This window comes from Pelobates fuscus, chromosome 2 (assembly GCF_036172605.1).
Source record: "Pelobates fuscus isolate aPelFus1 chromosome 2, aPelFus1.pri, whole genome shotgun sequence".
NCBI classification, from domain to species: domain Eukaryota; kingdom Metazoa; phylum Chordata; class Amphibia; order Anura; family Pelobatidae; genus Pelobates; species Pelobates fuscus.
The window spans coordinates 351,716,652-351,736,524 of NC_086318.1; the positions used below are offsets into that span (position 1 = coordinate 351,716,652).

The following is a 19,873-nucleotide window of genomic DNA, read 5'->3' on the forward strand; positions in this document are numbered from 1 at the left end:
CTAATACGTGGCCTGTATTATCATTCACAATTTTAAATAAATGTAACCTCTACCAGTTTTTTTAAAAAAGATTAATGTAACAAACTATAAGATGAACTAAATAAATAGGGTAACATATTCAAAACATCTGTGCTGTCAATGAACATTATCATTTGAGAGGGAAATAAAAATCCTGGAAGACGTTATTTCAAATCAAGACACTATTTAAAATAAAGTGGCATTTGTTAAACGTTGGTAGCATTTTTCATTCATGCAAACTTTATATATGGATTGGCCAATGTGATTGAAACATCTGGGTTCTTAAAATATTAGTATAGAAATCGAAAGAAAAAAAAATTCAGCAAGAGACGCAATTTAAACTAGCTTCTAGCAACTGAGCAAAGCCAGTGTGTTCAAACGTTATAAATAACCTCATACTGACTGGCTGTTATTTGAGTGACACCAATCACAATAACCACACAATACTGCCCGTTTTCAAACGGAACAAAGGCAGACATATGCAATGTATGGTTATAGATACATAGATCTATATTCCAGGAATTTCAGTATTTCTTGCTACGTATGTATGTATATATAATCTTATTAATTTAAATATTGTACCTATGTTTAAAGGAACACATGCTACGCCAATCAAATGCTGGTCTAGAAGCCGTATTTGATAGAGAAGCGAGTTTGGCTCAATGCTCAAAGGGAAGACCCTCTAGTGGCTGTACTGCAGAATGACAGCCACTAGAAGTGTGCTACCCTTTGGTGTAATCATTGCCATTCCTACAACACTGCAATGTTTACACTGCAGAGTTAAGATGACGTGGTCTAGATGACTTTAGTGATCCGTTAATGTCTATCCAATCCCGAAATCATTTTTTTTTTTTTTATATTTTCATGGATATGTTCTTTGGCTTGAACAAAGTTTACACAGGTATTTTGTGAGTGCCAGTCTTCCCACGTTTACATGTATCATCTTTATTAAAGGGACACTCCAGACCCCTAAAGCACTTTAGCTTGCTGAAAAACTGTATGGGTGCAGATTTCACTAGAAATGTACACTTTTTGAAATGAACTTGGTTACACCCCCAAGGCTTAAAATCAGACAACCGGTCCAGTTACTTCCTGGTTTCATTAGCTCAGTGGAGCTAAACTCAAGAGGCAGCAATTGCCCAAATCACCTGCCTTTGACAAAATTCTCATTAAGCTGCATTGGGAAGTCTGTGATTGGACAGTCACAGAAAGCCTGCGTGGGGTTAGAAGGGGAGGGTTTGCAAAGGCAGCAGACAAGAAAACTGCAGATTTTGCAATTGTTTTATATATACCCCAATGGAAAGAAATGCATTATTAAATGCATGCAAGTTTTCATTTGGGTTATATCTACTAAATAGTGATTTTTATTTATTTTGTATTTGGGCAGTGCAGTGTCCCTTTAATATCACTCTGAAAATCATATAAAAAAATCTTTCTGAGCACTTCTACTTACCCAGTTTTACATGTCCATTATCCGTTAGTAGGATATTTGCTCCCTAAAACAAAAGAAAGTGTTTACGTTAAAACCAAACAGACAGTCGAGTTGTCACAAAGTCATCAACTGCTTTTTAAAACCATCATTAGCTGCAGATCCATCTGACTTCACGGACTATTAGTAGTGTTACTTTGATGTACATAGATCTATCATGACCCCGTCTATTAAGTCCCAATGTACCCTATTCACACCTATTAATCATACGGTTTCACGGAAAATGCTTACAAATTTAATGCCCTCATTCTTTCAGATCCAATCCCATCCAAAAACCAATATCCTTCCCTGGCATTCATTCTGCTCCACTGCATTGTCATCAACCCTGCGTGACAATCTGAAGCAAAAATGTGCTGAAGAAAATCTTGACTATGAGAATGACTGTCAGCACTGGCCTGTGTGCTCTGCTAGTAATTAAACTTCGAATAAAACGTCGAAGAACACAATATTTACTCGGCCTCATCAAATGGTAATAATGATGTGCACTGTGACAAAGATTAAAAAGCTTGTCAAATGAAAATGGGATCAAAAATTCTGCAGCGGGCAAGCAAGCCTATGTTGTGCATTAAAGCCATTACTGCTTGACATGGTTTAATTTAAAATGTAGAATTTATCTTATATTTCACTCGTTTGTTTTGGTTCATCAAGGCAGTGTGATAGGTTTCATGTGAAAATAAAGAACTGTTGAAAAGAAGAAGCAAAATAATTTCTAGCAGTGCCAGATCAATATGAATAAGTTCTTATAATATCAAAAGTGTGGCTTATACTGAAGCACAGATTTGTATTAATCACCTTGCTTTTAACATTTGTACAAAATATAAAAATAAAGTCGGCACGCAATGTCGAGAAGGGATGGTGAGTTTTGTGCATAATGCGTTGATGTGTTTGCTTAGCTGACTCCCTTTGCACCCAGTTCCACATGAGTACTTATAGGCTGTAACTGAGCGCCACAAAAATAATTTAGCTATAAAATGAACAAGCAACAGGATAGAGGTATTTGCCACTGCAAATTGGAAAGGTTACGTAGCAGCGTACCTTGCATTCACTCTCAGATCTGTAAAAATCAGTGCAGGAGTATGACAGTTCCCAGAGTGATCAATGAGAAAGCTAGGCTTCTATTTTCTAATAAGGAGTGCAGGGTGCACTGCAGTGGTTATGATGCTTGGAGTGTTCCTTTAAAAATAGGGGGTTATTTTTACACCAACTTTACCATGTAAAGTCAAGTTTACTTGAATACAGGAAAATAACTCAAAATGACTAAATTAGCAATTACGAAATGATAATATTACAAGTATTAGTCATGCTATGAAACTTCAAATAACAGAGTTGATTATCCCTCTTCTAAAGAATTGGGCACATATTATGGTGCCCAACATACGCGCTATACAAATCTATAGATATGTTACCCCAGCGAATTTAGGATCGGAAGCCTTCAAGAAAATTGATCAAACTAAGACAAACACAGTGTACCTGTAATCAATAAGTTACACCATATTAGAAACAAATGATTTATTATGCTCCACTGCACCATTTATTTCACATGTACATTTTTTCAATAATTTATACAGCAAGACAACTTTGCTTTTCAAATTGCTAATTTGGCTTGAGGGTTAAATACTCTGCAACATCTAATACTAATTAAATAGCTGAGGCTTGTTCCAAGAAACTAGACATGTTGAAGTATTACTATATAAGGGAAATGGAAAAAAAAAAAAAAAAAAGGATTGTTCTTATTTCGGAAACAAATAATAAGGCACCTCAGGCTTGAAGGAATCAAGACGTCTGCAGACCAGAGTGCTAAATCTAAAATGTGACACTGGCAAGTGTATGGGTATAAAGGGGGTAAGAGTACTCAGGGCACAGAGTTAAACCAAATTAACCCCCCATTCTACCAAAACCATGTTTAAGAATATAGGAAATGAGAAATATGGTTACATAGTAATACAGGGTAAAAATACACTGAAGTCCGTCAAGTTCAGCCTTTTAAATATATGTATCGCCGTTGTTGATCCAAAAGAACGCAAAAAATCATTATTTGCAACAATTTCCAACTTTGGCACAAATTGAGGGGAAGAAATCTCTTCTTCACTCCAAAATGACAACCAGAATCCTCCCTGGATCAACATGCTGCTACCTTACATATTAACTATTGAATCCTTGAATATCCTTCATTCATGTATCCACTATCCAGATACGGTTTAAAATATTTGTAGAGATTCCACATATTTACTGGTTTTACTGGGAAGAACCCGTTCCTCTGCTAAATCAGTGACCACGTGTGCGTTGTAAAGTTCTATTAATGAACAGGTTACCAGAGAGATGTTTGTACTGGCTCTGTATATGTTTTAATAATATCCCCTCCATGCTTTTCTTATCATGTTACAAAAATAGGTTGCTGAGAGTCTTATCTTGGAAGCTTGGCTAAATATGTAGAAAGCAGTGGTAGATATGCAAATATATCTCACCACCTCTACATACTGGTCGCTTATAAGCAAGGTAATAGAAAAAAATACTTCTGCCCTTTTCATTATGGCCAATTCTAAATAGACTACAAATTAATACCATCTCTACCCTGTGTATATAATCTTATGTATGATGTAGTAAAAGAGTTAAAGGGACACTTTAGTCACCAAGACCACTTTATCTTATCAAAGTGATCTGGGTGCAGTGTCCCTGTCCCACTTAGTCCTGCAATGTAATACATTGTAGTTTTTCAGAAACTGCAATAATTACATTGCAGGACAAAGACTGCCTCTAGTGGCAATCAGACAGTCACTAGAGGCACTTCCTGTGGCTAACTGACTTTTGGTCGCCTACTGATGCTGGATGTCCTCACGCTCTGCATGAGGACATCCAGCGTCAGTAAAATACCCAAAGGAAAGCACTGAAGCAATGATTTCCTATAGGGAGGGCCTAAAGCGCTCGGCATGCATTAGCGCCACTCCAATCCCGTCGGTTAAATTTTTAACCCTTTATGAGCCAGTGGGACTATAGTGTTAGGAATACAGATTTGTATTCATATTTATAGCACTATAGACTCCCTTTAAGCTTCAACAGTAGTCACAGTTCTGCTTTGAGGGTATTCCCTGCTAAACTACTGATTGAAGGAATGCTACAGCATTAGAGGCACTCAGCCCTGGGTCAATCTCCTCCTCTCGAGACGTCACACAGACAGGGGAATCTAATGTGCATGCGCGGTGAGCCGTGCATGCATTAGACCTTCCTTCTAGTCAAGCACTGAATCACTGCTTTCCTGTCAGGTTTTCAAGAACGCTGGACGTCCTCATGTAAAACCTTGACGACGTCCAAAAACGATTCACGCAGTTAAACTCTGTGAAAGCCAGGAAATGTTTGTAGTTTCTGCCATGGTGCTCTAAGGGAATATGGGAGGGGTGGTGGGTGTATGTTCAAAAAAACAGATGCTTCACATTTATTTAAACATAATTCTCTTGAGTTTAGATCATATGACCAGTGAATGTAAACAGATAAAATAAATGGAATTAAAACATAAGTATAACATAAAACAGAAAAAAAAGCCCCCTACCTTTATGTCTCTGTGCATTTTCCCTTTATTATGCAGATAATACAGCCCCTGCACAAAAAAACAAAAACAAAAAAACCACAATGACAACTATTAACACTTTTTTATAAAAACAAGAAAAACAACACATCTAAGCAACTTGTAAGTTGATATACCGCTGATTAGAAGAATAAATGTATCTGCCCAAGTGCTCAAATAACAATAAACTCATTAGTAGACTGGGTGTGAGAACACAAATTATCAGCTGGCTCTGTCATCAATCTTTGGATTCATTCTGCCAGTGCAAGGTGCAATGGTTGTCACTCATTCCAAATAAATAAAATAAAAAAAATACAGCTCTGCATTACAATAGATCAAGAAGGAAAACTCAGCAATTATCACAGTGGAACCCTAGCCGAAACCATGCTGAGATGTATCGATTATGTCACCTGGTACATACCAAAGGAGCAAGCAGCGCTCTCTGAAAGACTACAAGGGATTATTTAACAAAGGATTTATCCCCTAGATGCAAAGGTTTAAAAGGAATTGCAAAGTATTAAGTATTAACAAATCACAGTTTAATATAAGATAGATGTGCTGGAAAGATCTCAAGATATATGTGTCACAAATGTGATACTTGAAATCTTTAGGGTAACATTTAAGGAAAACAAAGTCTTATTTTAAAATAAAACTAAAATATTTAAAAATTCTATCAAAATACTGTTTCTTTATACCCATGAAGAAGCATTCTGTAGATGATATCAGGAAACAATAATACGGCTTTCCTCGGGTACCAAAATCTTTTAAAAGCACTTGTGACATAGATGTTATTTTTGGCTAAGGGTATCTCAGCTATGACATCACCAAAATCCACTAGAAGACTTTAGCAGAAATTTCCTTAAAGGTAGCAGTCACAAAGATAATAAGATTTCCAAAAATGACACCTTGATTCTGTGTCTCCATTTTTGATAATTAATATTTCTTTATAGATTCAATATATCACTCTCCTTTCCCAAAGTAATCCTTTTTTAACAATGTATTTGCATTTAATGAGCCAGCATCTCTTTAAGTATTAAATGGTTTTTTTCCCCTACTTACGTCATTGGTCAAGAAACACCAGAAGTATGATATATGAGTGCTTTGTAGCCAGTGAGAGGTTTACCTTGCATAAAAACTATATGCTTAATAAGGAACGATCCAAATGAACACATCTTTAACCCCTTAAAAATTCTGGAATAGAAGGGAATCATGACATGTCACACATGTCATGTGTCCTTAAGGGGTTAAAGCACATGTGAAATGACTTTTTTTTTGCTTAGCTTGCTGGCAGTCTGTGAGTATCAATATGTATGTGTCTACATGTATATTTACCTATCTATACAGACAAACATATATACATTTGTGATAGATCATATTCTAAAATCTTTGTTTATCTAGCTAAGTTAAATTTTCCATGTTGATGTTGGGCTGGGTGTGGAGGAACTGGAGGAGCCTGATGTGACAACATTATGAAAGTTATGACAGCCTGCCAATGTGTGCGTACCGGCATTGTGACACGGATATGCACATGAATTTCAGGATGCAGCTGCCTTCACAGCAAGAACTAAAAAAAAAAAAAAAAACTGATGGCTGCAGCATCTGTCTATGGAACATGGGAAAAGGCCATTGTGTCAAAGAATAATAACTAGGCTGACTCTCTGAATGTTCTGCAGGTGGGCATGTCCATGTGTTGAATCATTCTTGACTCACCTTACCCTTCTCACTCCATTTTCAGGCTTAATATGAATAATTGGGGATGCAGAAATGCTATTTCGGTGCTTTGCATGTGTAACAAAGACAACCCAAGATAATACATACTTTTACATAGTAGGTATATGTACATGCAGTTGCACACACTCAAAGACCAAGCCAGCAGGCTAAGCAAAAAAAAGGCATACATATGATATAGAACAGAGAATAATCCCCGGTAAAAGAAAAATACCAGCAATCCAAAACATCAAGAGGGTAGACACAGCAGAAAATGCTTACTTGATATAATGTCGTTGCTTGTCAGATAAAGATTCTGGTGCTCAGTGCTGGACTGATACAAAACGAAACATATGTAGTACACCAATATTTTCATTGAAGTCTGCACATGGTGGTAGCTCCAAAATAATGCCACAGGTAGGTAATGAAAAAGTGCACAATTTATTAAAAAATAGATAGAGGAAAAAATATAACAAAAATGGCAGCAACTAGTAGCCTACCTAATAAGATGTTACACCAAAAGCCAGTGTGCAACTGATATACACATTTAAATAGGTGGAAATAAACACTCTGCATCCAAAAGGAAAAAAAATAAATAAAAGGGGGCGTGGGAGTGGAATGGGGCAGCAGGAGATAGCAAAATCTACTAGGACAGGGGAAAAAAAAAAAGACACTGGAGGGTCCCAGCAAACCTTCAAGGAGGTCGTGAATGCATTTTGTGCCTGTCTTGGCACTGTCTCAGCATTGAGAAAGTGCCAAGACAGGCACGAAACTCGTCCAGGCCCCCTCCTAGTAGATTTTGCTATCTCCAGCTGCTTTTTGCATTTCCCTGCACCCCACTTTTTTTCTTTTGGATGCAGGGTGTTTTATTTCCACCTAAATGAATGTGCGTATCAGTTGCACACTGGCGTTTGGAGCACATATTGGTGTTAATATCTTATTCGGTGGGCTATTTTTGTTATATTTTTTTCTCCTATCTATTTTTTTTATAAATTGTGCACTTTTTCATTACCTACCGGTGACATTATTTTGGAGCTACTACCGTGTGCGGACTTCAATGGAAATATTAGTGTACTACAAAGAAAAAAAAGACAACTGTGCTTCATTGAGCTAGTCTGGCAGTGCAGGACTTAGATCCTTGGCTGAAAAAACACTCTGCTGACACACTTAGCCAATGAGCTGGCTCTGTACTCTGGGGTTTTACTCAATATAGTTCCTAGTGCACCCCAGATATGTTGTGAAACACATGTTATTCAAAAAACAATATAGCATGAAAAATAGATAGTTTGTGATTCACACAGGGAAAATGACATCCATACTCTGGTATTTAAGTCAATACTTGGTGCTTAGGTGGTTAAAAAGTTACAAGATATGTTCATTTTCAAAGAAACTGACAATTGCTTCATGAAGATAAGATATCTTCATGTGAAGATAAAAAAAAACTGTTTTACAACTAGTCTTGTATTCCTTTTTCCTGGTTATATTGTAGATTAATAAAATGGAGAGAACACACAATACAGAGGATTGCAATGTAAACAGACACACTTCTCGAAGGCAGCCAGGGTGCAATTTGCCTCTTGGACTCTGCTGTTAAATAAAGTGTACTCCTCAAACTGAATTCATGGAACAGCAAAGCCTTCAAGGTTACTTCTGACTCGTAACACATCACAAGTTTGACAGCTAAAATACCTGCAGAGTTTCCCTGGAAACATATGCAATCTGCTGTTCCGACAAAGGTCCAGTTACTGTGAAAAGAAACAAACAAAACCAAATCATCATAATTTATACTGAATATGGGTTCATTATGGTCTACAGCCGGAAGTTTTAATTTGGAATTATTTAATAGACATCAAACGAGGAAATACCAAGTATACAACTAACACACAATATCAATGTTCGTACATGTAATGCAAAACAAAATTGCAAAATGCAACTCAGGGATTATATTAGACAGCAATTCTCTGCATATACTATTGTGGTTATTGAAAGGGACACTATAGTCACCAAAACAACGTTAGCTTAATGAAGCAGTTTTGGTGTATAAATCATGTCCTTGCAGTCTCACTGCTCAATTCTCTGCCATTTAGGATTTAAATAATTTTGTTTATGAACCCTAGTCACACCTCCCTGCATGGGACTTGCACAGCCTCACTAAACACTTCCTGTAAAGAGTCCTCTAAAGTTTATCCTTCCTTTATTGCAAGTTCTGTTTAATTTAGATTTTCTTATCCCCTGCTATGTAGTAGCTTGCTAGACCCTGCAAGAGCCTCCTGTATTTGATTAAAGTTCAATTTACAGAGAAAAAGATACAATTGTTTAAGGTAAATTACATCTGATTGAACGTAAAACCAGCTTTTTCGCGCAGGCTGTGTCAATCAAAGCCAGGGGCGGTGTTACAAGGGCTGCATAAACAGAGAAAGTGATTTAACTCCTAAATGTCAGTGAATTGAGTTGTGAAACCTGAGAAGCATGATCTATACACTAAAACTGCTTCATTAAGCTTAAGTTGTTTAGGTAAATATAGTGTTCTTTTAAATTTGGATGTGACTGTTCAAATAACTGTCTGCTCTGTTTTAATTACATTTTTAAATTAAATATAGATGAAAAAAAAATGTTTGGAACCTGTTTGACATTGGCATTGCTTGGTGGATAAAAGAGAGGCCTCACCCTAAAAATATGATAGTCCCTTAAGACCGCCCAATCCCCACAGTAATACATATATATTAAAGTAGCACACATGGATGCACTCACACAGTTATACACATATAAACAATGCTACAGATGCAAATGCACGTACTGTTAAACATGTACACATAGATGCACACACATTTTGTTACACATGTACACACAATATTACACATATGCAAACTCCTATACTCACAGATACACACAAACCTGTTTGTTACATGTACTCACAGAAACACACATATGCACACAGATTTTTTACTCATATGCACGTAATAATATACATATACATGCTGAAACACAGATACTCAGAAACTACTACACAAGCTCACAGATTCACACACTTTTACACATATACATCCACATTGTGGTGACCAGCCACTAGCCACCTTTCACTGGTTGTTCAGTGTATTTCTCTGCAATCTGAAAATTGTTCAGATTCTGCTATTTTGTCCAAAAACTTGAAATGCACTTTCTATTCATTTTTAAAGGGACGCTAAACAGAACAAACTACAGCTTAATGTAGTTGTTCTGGTGAGTATAATCGTTCCCATCAGGCCTTCTTTTTGTATACACTGCCTTTTGAGAGAAGGCAGCGTTTACATTGCCCCCTAGAGACACCTCCAAATGGCCACTGGAGGTGCTTTCTAGGGCAGTACTGCACGGTAGGCAGCACTGCCGTTCAGCGTCTCCACGCTCTGCATGGAGATGCTGAATTTGATTGATTCAATGTATCTCTATTGGGAGGTACTGATTGGCCAAAACGGTGTTTGGCCCATCCCTCATTCTGCCTCCTTGCTGATTTAAGCTAATCCAATGCTTTCCTTGGTGATGATGTCACCAAGGAGGTTGATCGGGGCAGGGCCAGCGCCAGCACCAGAGGACCCGTGCAGCGCTGAAAATAAGGTATGTTTTAACCCCTGCTAAGGTGGTGGGTGAGCGAGCCACTTAAATGGTGGTTTTAACACTTTAGGGTCAGGTATACATGTTTGTGTTCCTGTCCCTATCGTGTTTACTTAATTCTGGACAATTCTCTTTTGTTCCTATTGCAAATAACGTTCTGTGACATTGGTACAATTTATTTCACTTGCGCACATGTTTACATACATGTATCTGTGACTGACAGCACGTGTCACTTTCGGTTCCTCTTTAAGAAGACGAGTGAAAAATCTTGCTATGTGTATTCTGCATCCACGCCACATGACTTCTTCTAAACTGAAGCTCATTTAAACAAGGATTCCCTTGCAATTTACGCTGCTGTTCTAAAAACAAGGTAACACTAGATATCTGTGTATCTAGCTTTTGGTTTGAAGCCATGGATTATTTTAGTTCTTTATAATAACTACTACTTTGGCTAATTAGGGTGCTTTGGCCAACTCAATAGGGGAGCTTTATAAATGTTAATTAATATAAAACCTTGTTAGGCATCGTCAGTGAGGTATAACTGATATCTCATCAGGCACCGTGAGTAAGGGGTCCACGTCTTAATTACCCTTTAACCCCTTAAGGACCAAACTTCTGGAATAAAAGGGAATCATGACATGTCACACATGTCATGTGTCCTTAAGGGGTTAAACTTGGAGAGAACAAAAAACAGGGAGCGATACATTTTTTTTTTTTTATTTGCTAATTTTAATAAAATTCTCACAGAGGCGTGGTCTTGTAAAGATCCTTCTTGCATTATTAGCGTCCCAGGAATTATAAGAAAAAAAACAACCAACACGAACCATAACATATTTGAAATTATTCTTCCCTGGCACAACTCTTTTTTTTTTTGTGTGTTTTTTTTTTTCCTCTTTACTTCCATTTCTCTGGAAAGCACATTAACCATAACTGTAAAAATATTGTGTTCCTAAACAAATTGCATGTCCTTCCAGAATTTATTTATCTATAGCACACACTTATTTTCCTTCTATGCAAAGCAATTACATGCGGGGAAGGATTATACAGACACATCAGCCATAACAAAAATATGGGCACATTTGTCCTTAACATTTACACAGACTCTGATTATACACTCATAAATGTGAAAGAGCATTTTACAGATTTTAAGTCCTATGTAAATTACTGGTATTACGAATGGAGGCATACACTTTATGATTTATGAAAAAAATCATTAAAGATTAGACATGTGTAAAGTAAACAATCTTCCAATATAACTGTAAATGATGAACAAACACAGAATCTTGCCTGCGTGCTGTTCTGACACCTGGACCCTACTATTTTATTTCAACTAGTATTGCTGAAATTCACATTACAGCTGAAAGTGGTGAGCAGTATACAAGTGGGGCAAATAATAACATTCATAGCAATAATAGCACCATTTCCTCTTTCCTTGTACCACAAAATGACTCGCCCACCAAATAGAGGAAGGCAGGAGAAATAGACAATCACCATATCTCATCCTTATGAGCAAGAAATAACACAGTATGGACTTTGCATGTGGGGGAGACAATAGGGAAAACCAAAGTCCTCCCCCTCAAACTGATTTTTATGGTCAGGCAGCAAGAGGTGTTGGGTGAAAGTAAGTGATCCAAGCTTTGGAAATGAGGGAGTCATATATTTTGTTTTTGACAGCAAACTTGGGGGAGGTCTATATTCTGTATATTATATAGAGGATATTATTATCTAATATGTGTTTGGCAGAGCAAAATATGTTTGATGAAATGGGTGAAATATGTCACAAGTGATATACGTAATATTTATAGAAGTAAAATATAGGTGCTGAATAAGAAACAGTGCCATTTTGCAGAGTAATGGATGCAGTTTGCTATATGCCATAAAGACATGTATCTTCTAAGTCGTGGGTGAGTGGTTGGTGAGGTAGGTGGTATGGCAGCAGTGTGTGTTAGTGATAGTTGACATATGGTGGTTATGTGGCACCGATATTGTCCTAGATAACCAACCCCGTCACCATTTACACCCCGCATGACATTAACAGCATTCTATCACAAGTTCAGCCGAAACACATACATACTGCAAGGCATCTCAGGATGCAGTGTGCTCTCCTCATGCCTCCAAATATAACTTTAAAAAGGTGCATGGTATTAAATCCATCTACATTACTTCCCCTGGATTTAAAAGAGGGGAGTGGTGAATGTAGTTCTGATCTTTTTGTAAATTCTCTGTCACCAGATGAGTTAGCTGAAGCTCAGGTACCCCATGACTGTGCAGCACTAAAGGCACAAGACAAAAAACACCCTTACTTCAGATTGTAACCCTGAAATCACTCTTACCCAATTCCGAATACTCTGCCCTTGCGTAATACCCGAATAATTAATGCTAGTGATCGACCGATTATTCAGAATTTTCAGCTGGGCGGAGCTTAGCGTGCGGCAGGGCAGGGCTTAGTGTGCAGCGGGGCTAAATGTGGCGTAAGCTAGAAGCAGTCCATGCACCCCATCTATCTACCCCCAGTGCCCATACAACCCCATCTACCCCAGTGCGCCTACTATCCCATTTACCCCAGTGACCTTACAACCCCATCTACCCCAGTGCCCTTACAACTCCATTTACCCTAGTGCCCTTACAACTCCATCTACCCCAGTGCCCTTACAACCCCATCTACCCCAGTGCCCTTACAACCCCATCTACCCCAGTGCCTTTACAACCCCATCTACCCCAGTGCCTTTACAACCCCATCTACCCCAGTGCCCCTACTCCCCAGCTACCCCAGTGCCCCTGCTCCCCAGCTACCCAATGCCCGTGCTCCCTGTCTACCATACTGCCCCTGCTCGCCTATCTACCCCAGATTCCTACCCCACATATTTACACACACACACACACACACTGCTTTCACTACACAAACACTGCTTTCACTACACAAACACACTGCATCCACTACACAAACACACAAACTGCATTCACTAATCAAATACTCTCACTGTATCTACTACACACACACATATTCTTGAAAACATAAACAATTCTGGCTGGCATGTATATTTTGTGCATTACCTTAATAATAAAAGATTTGCAAAAAAAAAAAAATAATAATAATAAACATTTTCCGTTAACAGTAGATTTGTGTAGAAATAGTTTATTTTTTCAAAATGGTAAATGTACAAAATATCGGTATCGGTAAGTTATCGGCTATCGGCCTGAAAGTTCACAGATTATCGGTATCGGCTCTAAAAAATCAATATCGGTCGATCCCTAATTAAAGCCCTAGCCTGTTCCCTCGCCAAAGGTTTAAATGCAAAATCCCAGGCCCTGGAGGAACTTCTAATGGATACTGTCATGCCAAAAGCATGAGTTGGTGTTTGATGTGTGTTGATATATATTAAGAGTTGTTTTTTGTAAACCTTGGGATGACATTTATTGTGGTCTTTGATCTGGCACAAGGCCTAGACCATAAAACATCTAGATAGCCATCACCAGAGCTGGACACAAGGAATTGCATAGAGTGGGCAATAAACTGCCAGACCAACCCCCTCTTCCCCCCCAGGGGTCTGCCCACTGAGAAACAACTAGTTTAGATATATAATGAGGGTGTTGGACTATCCAGAGAGTTCAGTTATTCATTTTTCTTTTGTCAGTAACTTCTAGGAGACCTATTCCATCTAAGACTCCCACAAGAATTCTATATGGGGTAAATATATGTAAGGAATTTCTTGTGTTTTCTCCTATTTTATTTTGTGTACTGTTATGCAATTTGTTATCTGTATGTCATTTATTTCTGTATTTTGTACTCAGCACTGTGAATCTTTTTTGTCAGATTAAATGTTTACTTAATCAGCTTGTGTCTCTGTTCTCTATGAGCTTCACTCCCCAAAAGGAAAGCTCAGGTAAACACGTTACCAAAAAGGGTTATTTATGTGTTTGATCAGTAAAAGTAGAACTGTGATTCTATAATTCTCCTGTGTGTGGGGTAACCTAAGACGCCCGGGTTTAAAAGTCTTGGTGGTGGCAGTAAAGTGTGTACTAAGGGGTTAGTGTAGAAGGGAATGCAGGGGTTAATTGAGTGGTTGCTGGGACTAGCAACAGGTAACCAGGGGTCTGGTGTCATTAACCCTGTCACTTCCACACTCTCCCCACTGTCTCGGCTGGGCCTATAGCCCACGCTCGTGACAGATACCCAGGTTAATAAGAAAGCGATCCTTGAGAATAGAGCCGCTATTGATTATTTACTGTTGAAACAGGACTTAGGATGTGAAGCTGTTTAGGGTATGTGTTGTTTTAACCTCTCTGATCATGGGACCATGATACACGAACACATACAGAACTTACACAACTTAGTGAAAGAAATTAAGCAAGACACCGGGTTCTTTGAAGATTTGGATTGGACATTTGGTCTGGGAACATGGTTGAGTTTATTGATTAAGAACATTTTGTACTTGTTGTTACTATCTGTGTTTATCTTAATGGCACTTTTAAGCCAATTTCTTGTCGACGAACATCTATGTGTAAAACCAAATATACTGTTGGTCGAACCTTAACCTATACGCCAGTTTCTCCTGCTTCTGGAGTCTAAAGCGCTTAACTGATGAAGAAAAATCTCCTCAGTTGGTTCTTGGATTGCCCAGTCTAAGGGAACTGTGGTGAAAATATAATGAAAGTCCCACAGGTGTGACTAGCACACCTGTAAATACCTTGGACAATTGAGTGACCCTTGGATCAAAAGAGGGGTCTGTGAAGGAATGCACCTTGATTTCAAGGCTCAAGCTTGTAGGGGCCATAAATGGCTAATATTCAAATATTTGCACTTTACTGTGGATTAGGGTATTCCACTTTTTGTGTTGAGCTGCTTCTTCTGTTCAGGCACTTTAGAGTATCACTCATTATCGCCGCAAAGAGATAGCTGTTTTTTTGTGCCATAAATGGCTAGCCTATATTAAAATTAGCTAACTTGGACTCATGTAATGCTTTATGCTTAAATGAACTTTGTCCTACATTAAGTTATCTTTCTTACAAAAACAAGCCCCCACCGGAGTACTTCTGTAAACTGCTTATCTTTTGACATTTAGAAATATGTCTCTTCTTACATTCCTTTCCTTGAACGCAAGCACGTATACTCTACTGTCTAAAGCTGATATCCCCCCAATTAAAGCTATAAGCAATTCTTCTGGATTCACAACTATCACCACTTGTCGTGTGCCTTATTGCTTCTCCAAGCGCTTTAATTGATTTGGGTTCCCCTGAACATAATTAAAGGATAATTTATCCGTGGCACTGACTGCTATGTCTTTGTATTAGATTCTAATACCAGATAAACTCTGAAAACCACTACCAAGTGACATATACTTATGGCTAATCAGACAGATTGTTTTATTAGTTGAAGCTTCACGTTCATTAGTGGTCAACATTAGGATGAACACTTACCATGATAAATATCTTGTAAGGATCCCCCTCCACAAAACTCCATGCATATCCACAGCTTATCCCGTCTGAAAGAAAGAAAGAAAAAGAAGGATTTTTGTAACTATCCTTAACATGCATGTCTTGCTATGGCTATTGTATATATAGGAATCACACCACTTAATAAACTTAAAGGGAAACTCCAGTGCCTGGAAAACAATCAGTTTTCCTGGCACTGCAGGTCCCCTCTCCATCCCACCTCCCAATCCCCGGTTGCTCCTCCCAGTGATTGCGTCGGCCGGTGGGCGAGACTGATCCCGCCCACCAGCCGGGGAGAACTAATGTGCATGCACATTAGAGCTCCCCATAGGAAAGCATTGAAAATGCAATAATTACACTTGCAGGGTTAAGGGTAGTGGGAGTTGGCACCCAGACCACTCCAATGGGCAGAAGTGGTCTGGGTGCCTGGAGTGTCCCTTTAAAGGGTTTCTCCAACTCTTTTTCACTGATGAATATTGTCATTATTCTATCAGTTCCCCAATACATAAATGTTTAATAGCGTTTTTAAATTAGGTTTACTTAAAGCAGAGCCGTGCATAGCTACCGGTGCTGCTCAGCGAACCCACAGTCTAACATCACGTGATGGGAGCCGTGACGAGGCCTTTGACATCTGCATGATTTTATGTCTCAGGGCACATGCATGCACTGAGTCGGCCAAGTCAGGGGGGAAAGGAGGAGGAGGTAGGGGACTTTAAAAAAAATAAAAAAATAAAAAATCACAGATAAGATTGGGAGGGTTTCCTGCAGTGTGGGTGGGAGGAGGGGTGACAAGAGCTTCCTACATGGGAGAAGCAGTTACATCTGTCTGCAGCGTGCACTGACGACAGATGCATTTTATGCATTGACACAACAGCGTTCCAGGCTGCCTAAGTTCTGGGTATGCAACTTGCTCCCAGGACACAAATGTAAATTACTCTGGATGTGCAGTGTATCAAGAAGAAACACTGCACATCTAGACTTTGACCACCATGACCATTTCAGAAAAGCAGACATTGTAATGGTGGATTAAGTTACACTTTAAAGCAACACTACAGTGTTAGGAATACAAACGTGTATTCCTAACACTATAGTGTTGGAGTAGGTATTCAACTGACTGGCCTCCTTCAGAATGGAGTTAAAGTAGAAATCAACTGATTATCGGTCTGGCCAGTAGCGTACCTATTATGGTCGCAGAGGTCACACCAGGAGGCCCGGCCACAGCTGCAATCCCTGCGATAATGGGCCACCAGACAAGGGTTTCCGTTGGGGGGTACAACAGTTTCACTTGTAAGGGGTCCAGGGCATCAGAGGGCACCTTACATGCACACAGACCCAGTCAGGGAGATCCTTTGACCTCCCTCCTCGGGTCTTGGCAGAGTTTTTGCAGCAGGAATGGGTCAGGAGGTTCTCAGCCTTCACCTCCGCGGCTGACCGAGTTCAGGCTTTCAGAGCGTTGCCGTGGTAACCACGCAATGCTCGATTCCATGTTGTCCCTCAGGACTCGAGAGAAGAGCCATCAGAGGTGAAGGCAGAGAGCCTCTGCAACACCACCGGACTACCAGGGAATATGCTGTCCCCCCTTCCTGGATGCAGGTAAGAAACAGGGAAGAGGGGAATAAACTAAATAAAACAAATTTACATTATATTAACATAATAAATATAAAAAGTCCCCCACAAAACTCGGCCCCTATCCTACCCAGCAAACACACACTTCATCTCTACATATACACACACAATACATCTCTACATATACACACACACACACACAATACATCCCTACATATACACACACTGCATCCATACACACACACACACAATGCATTCCTACATACACACACACACACACACACACAAACATACAATGTATACCTACACACGCACACACCCACAGACACACACACACACAATGCATCCCTTACTCCTTTACACACACACACAACCAGACAATCAGAAACACAATGTATCTCTTACAAACACACACTGCTTTCATCACACACAGAGAAACACAATGCATTTCTTACACACACACATACACAGCATCACTTACACAAACACAGAAACACAATGCATCCCTTACATACACACAGAAACACATTATGCATCCTCTTTTATTCCATACGCAAACACACTGCATCCACAATACACATGCACTGCATCCACAATATGCACACACTTACTCCCTTACACAGACACACACTGCATCCCATATACAAACTGCAATCCTTATGCACTACATTTCATAAGCACACACATTACATCCTCTACAATAACACACAACACATCCCTACACACATTCACTTCACTCGCTGTGAGAAAACTCATGGGTGGGTCTTGTGGGCAGACACCGGATGGGCCCAGGGGCCCCAGGCCAAGAGTTGTTTGTGGGGATCCAAAATTTCTGAACAGTACTGACTGGCATTTTCAAGGCTTTGGATATCTTTTCTATATTCTTTTCCATCTTTATATCCTTTTCCATATTTTGCCAGTTCTTTTCAGCTCTCCATGGCTCAGTATCAAGCCTGCTCAGTGCATCCACGTGAGAGCTAACAAACTCATTGACTATTTATACACAGACAATAACTGCAATCTAAAAAGCTACAGGTATGGGGAATTGATCTTTAATCGCCATTTTAACATGTGCGTCTCACCTTGTGTGTCTAACAAGTCCAAACATTCAAGGGTATATAAACTTTCGATCAGAGACATTTGTATAATTTCTGTTATCATTATGATTTAAAAAGGAGCCCAACGGGGGTGGAGTTTGGCAGCCAAGCTGTGCGGTCGCACTTTAGCTGAGCTCCGAGCTAAACAGCCCAAAACAGACAAAACTACTGCAATAAACAGCTTGCTACCCTCTTTTCAAACCCAGAGATAGGGGTCTACGATTGGGAACATGCATTACCGAGACCATGACCAAAAAAGGCAACCGCTTCACGGGAAAGAACCTGAGGCCTACATGGGGCCTACTCTGAAGGCACGGGGGAGTCGGCTGATCTCTCTGCAGACTGTAGAGGAGGTCTCCCTGGAACAACACCCCCCCCCCTGCCGGTGAGGGATATCCCGGCAACCAGAGCCGGACCACCGACACGTAGCATGGCAGATGCCACATGGGCCTCAATGCCCGAGACCTGTCTGCCCCCGCTGTCTGAGCGGCTGGACCGCCTATTCGATGACTTCTGGGCCAAGATCTCCAGCCGCAGAGCCACACCGGAAAAAGTCCCATCGACATCAGCCACGAGGGACTCTGCACAGAAGCCAGCAACACCCCTGAGAGAGAACAAGAAAGCAGGGAGAGGGAGACGAACGAACCGACGACAGCTCCGGCACCCAAATCCTAGTCCACTAGGGAATCGACAACAGCCTCAAAAGAGAACCACCCCAGGGCTACCCCTCCGCCACCCCTCTCTCCTGCATAATGCCCCTTCTAAGAGACGGCACAGCACTCTCAAGAGGGACCCATCCCAGAACTTCTCCCCTTCAGGTACACAGACTTACACGAAACCCCCCAAGACTCACCACCCCCACTTACAGGGTGACCCAGCGACAAGAAGGGGCCAACTCCATGCTTTACGATCAGGGGCACTCGGTCTCCTAACTCCGCAAAACGGCAGCTCCAACACTAGCATGAAACCGGGGACAGCAACGAAAGGCCCATCAATAAGGACCGCAGGCCTGCATGGACTCACACCTCTTGGCGCTACCGGTCTGCCATCGACAGGCATTGGCTAAACATCCACATGCAGACCTCCCCCCCCAAGGCAAGGCACACCTGCAGTGCTTACCAGGACTGATGAGCATTGACAGCCTGGTGTCTCCACTTCACCGATTTGCAGCGGAAGTGCACCCCAACGGTTACTCGGTTTATTCTGTCTTGGCCCTCGGATGTCACGCTCGTATTACATTGTTTTATATTACTGTTATAATTGATAGAAAAGCATGACCACATTGTTTACCTGTACACAGCCAGGGGACCCTTTGGGATACCTATCTTGATACTCTATGTGATATACATGCCTTTTGACTAATGCATACCATGTTGTGACACACGTATCTCATATAATAGGCTATTCCAGCAAGAC

The 19,873-nt window shown here is 40.1% G+C and overlaps 1 protein-coding gene across 3 annotated transcripts in view; it reads right to left on the reverse strand.

The window, feature by feature from the left end:
- Positions 1-19,873, reverse strand: part of MAP4K3 (mitogen-activated protein kinase kinase kinase kinase 3) — a 255,671-nt gene that overhangs the window by 124,629 nt on the left and 111,169 nt on the right. For all 3 annotated transcript variants that reach the window (XM_063443637.1, XM_063443636.1, XM_063443635.1), the window contains exons 4-7: positions 15,780-15,844; positions 8,463-8,518; positions 5,052-5,099; positions 1,472-1,514 (exon numbers count right to left, since the gene is read on the reverse strand). In XM_063443637.1, coding sequence (XP_063299707.1) covers positions 1,472-1,514; positions 5,052-5,099; positions 8,463-8,518; positions 15,780-15,844 — 212 coding nt within the window. The remainder of the gene's footprint in view (positions 1-1,471; positions 1,515-5,051; positions 5,100-8,462; positions 8,519-15,779; positions 15,845-19,873) is intronic.